The sequence below is a fragment of the Fulmarus glacialis genome, unplaced genomic scaffold (genome assembly GCF_000690835.1).
Source record: "Fulmarus glacialis isolate BGI_N327 unplaced genomic scaffold, ASM69083v1 scaffold14938, whole genome shotgun sequence".
Taxonomy (NCBI): Eukaryota; Metazoa; Chordata; class Aves; order Procellariiformes; family Procellariidae; genus Fulmarus; species Fulmarus glacialis.
Window position 1 is genome coordinate 52,684 of NW_009226489.1, and position 2,295 is coordinate 54,978.

A 2,295-nucleotide genomic window follows, 5' to 3' on the forward strand; every position below is an offset into this window, starting at 1 on the left:
GTGGACGATCGGCTGTGTAGGGTTCATTTGCTGGCTGGGGTTAAGCCAGGACAGGTGACCAGCACAGTGCTGCACGACCCCTTCTCCCTCCTCCCTCCTCCCCAGATCTTGGCACCTGCCTGTACCTCTTGCAATGGGATGTTGACCAGGGTCATCAGCTCCTTGATGGCCACTTGGAGCTCCTGAAACAAGTGGTTCTGGGAGGTCTCAGCCTCTGGCTCCACAGGAATGGGCTCCTCCACACTGACCATCTTCTGCAGCCATTCCCACTCCTCCCTGGAGAAGGGAGAGACAGACACGTGCAGGAGGGAACAGCTCAGGGTGGACCTGAACGCGCAATCGCTATGAGAGCTGTGTTCGGCTCGGCTGTTCCTTCCCAGACGGTGCAGCACCCCAAGGGATGTGGGAGGTGCGGAGGTAGAGGGGGACTTTGGTTTGCTCCAGCTCCAGGCTGCCCTGCATGGCAGGCAGTGGGGCTGAGAGGGAATATTACACTGCTGCCGGGAGCCCGAGAGCAGAAGCAGGAGGTGACGGGTGCTCTTAGGCTGGATAGGACAGAGGAGCCTCACTGCCCCGGCTGAGCTACCCTGCAAGCCCCACCTGGAGATGTTGGGGTTGGAGCGAATCTTGACGTGGCACAGGATGTTGGGGAGCCGCTCCGGCACCAGCACTCGGATCTGATCCACGGCGCTGCAGAGCTTCAAGTAGCCCAGGTAGAGGCCCGGGGAGAGGGCATGGCTGCTCCGCTGGTGGTAAGCCAGCTTGTCCTGAGGAGAAAGGCACTGCTGGATTGAGCAAGCCCTCGCACCAGGACTCTCTCCTGCCCTCATGCCAGCTGCCACGGCACGGCCAGCCCAGCCAGCAGAAGGGAAGCAGCAGTGCAGGTACAATCCGGTGCTGCCAGGATGAATCCGGCACCAGTCTGATGCCTCCCCTTGAAGCAACAGGGTTTTTGCAGGCTGGTTGGGCTCTGCTCCCCCTCTGCCTGCAGCCAAGACTAAACCCTCAGTAGCCTGGGCTCTGCCGTGGCTTTTCCAGCCCGAGGGGGAGCAGGGAGCACTGGTGGTCCTGCAAAGGAGCCCACCGCAATCCCCTGCCGCGACGGCACCGGCGCAGCACCTGGACAGAGATCAGCAGCGTGTCCAGAGCGGTGGGCTCCTCCGGGGAGGACACGGACTTGCGGCTGGTCTGCAGCTTGCAGATGGGAACCCAGCGGACGCTCTCAAAGGTCTGGTTGGTCTTCACTTCCTTCAGGGTGACGATGAGGATGTTGCCCTGTTTGTCTTTGACAGGCTCGAAGAAGACCTGCCCCAGGTCCTGGATGCCCAGCAGCCCCTGTGCGATGGGATGGGAGGGCAGGAGAAAGCAGCAGGTCAGGGGACATCCTTGAGGCACAGTGCTCTGTGGGTCTGGTCAGCTGGGACGTTACTGGGTGCCTCCCCTCTGCCTGCTGGAAACCAGCCTGCCCAGCAAAGCACCCACTGACAGCACCCAGTCCCTCTGCACGAGATTGCCATGAAGCCTGACACCCCATCGTCCCATGACTGGGGTTCTGCCAAGGAGAGCAAGGCACGGGCACCCGGTCCTGCTGCTGACCGAGCTGTGGGCAGGACTGGCAGAGCCTGGGGTTTTCCTGGCTGTGGCACAGGCGCGTGCTGCTCCCAAGGGAGCCCGGTCCATGGTGCCCCCCAAAAAGTGCTCGCTCCCCTGCCCAGGCCCACCCTCACCTGCATTTGCGAGATGGCCAGCAGCATCTTGAAGCGTGTCTGCAGGATGCAGGAACAGGACGACTGGGAGACAGTGACACACTGCCGCAGCCACAGGATCTCGTCCCACATGCACGACACCTGCAGCACACCAAAGGGCCATCAACACCAGCCGCCGCTGCCTGCAGCTGGTTCACACAAAGGTGTTTTGGGGAAATCCATTTGCCTTTCTGTTTGAGCTGGGTTAGGAATGTGCACCTGCACATATCGCCTCTCAGCAGGGGTGCGATTTCCTATGCCACAAGCACCCTGAGATGCCTCCAGAGCCTGTACCCGAGGGAAGCACCACGCTGTGTCCACTCAGGTATCTGTCTTTATCTAGGACTGAGACCTTCTAAAGTTTGAGTAGAAGATAGCCAAGAGAAGGAGGGAGAAGATAGCCTTCTCCCTCAGTAGATAAGGACCATCCAGCAAAAGATTTTGGGCCTGAGCTGCCCACCTGCCCTTTCACTAAGCCCACTGGCAGCAGACGACCAGGCAGCAGCACCCTGCACGTCCTGCTCTCTACAACAGAGGCAGAGCTGCCGCG

The 2,295-nt window shown here is 60.7% G+C and overlaps 1 protein-coding gene across 1 annotated transcript in view; it reads right to left on the minus strand.

Annotated features, from left to right (window-relative positions):
• LOC104080429 (ankyrin repeat and fibronectin type-III domain-containing protein 1-like) overlaps positions 1-2,295 on the minus strand; it is a gene marked incomplete at its 5' end in the record, with an annotated part of 16,418 nt that overhangs the window by 6,180 nt on the left and 7,943 nt on the right. Inside the window, 4 exons of the mRNA XM_009582826.1 lie at positions 126-276; positions 601-767; positions 1,120-1,335; positions 1,728-1,847. Of these exons, the coding sequence (XP_009581121.1) occupies positions 126-276; positions 601-767; positions 1,120-1,335; positions 1,728-1,847 (654 nt within the window). The remainder of the gene's footprint in view (positions 1-125; positions 277-600; positions 768-1,119; positions 1,336-1,727; positions 1,848-2,295) is intronic.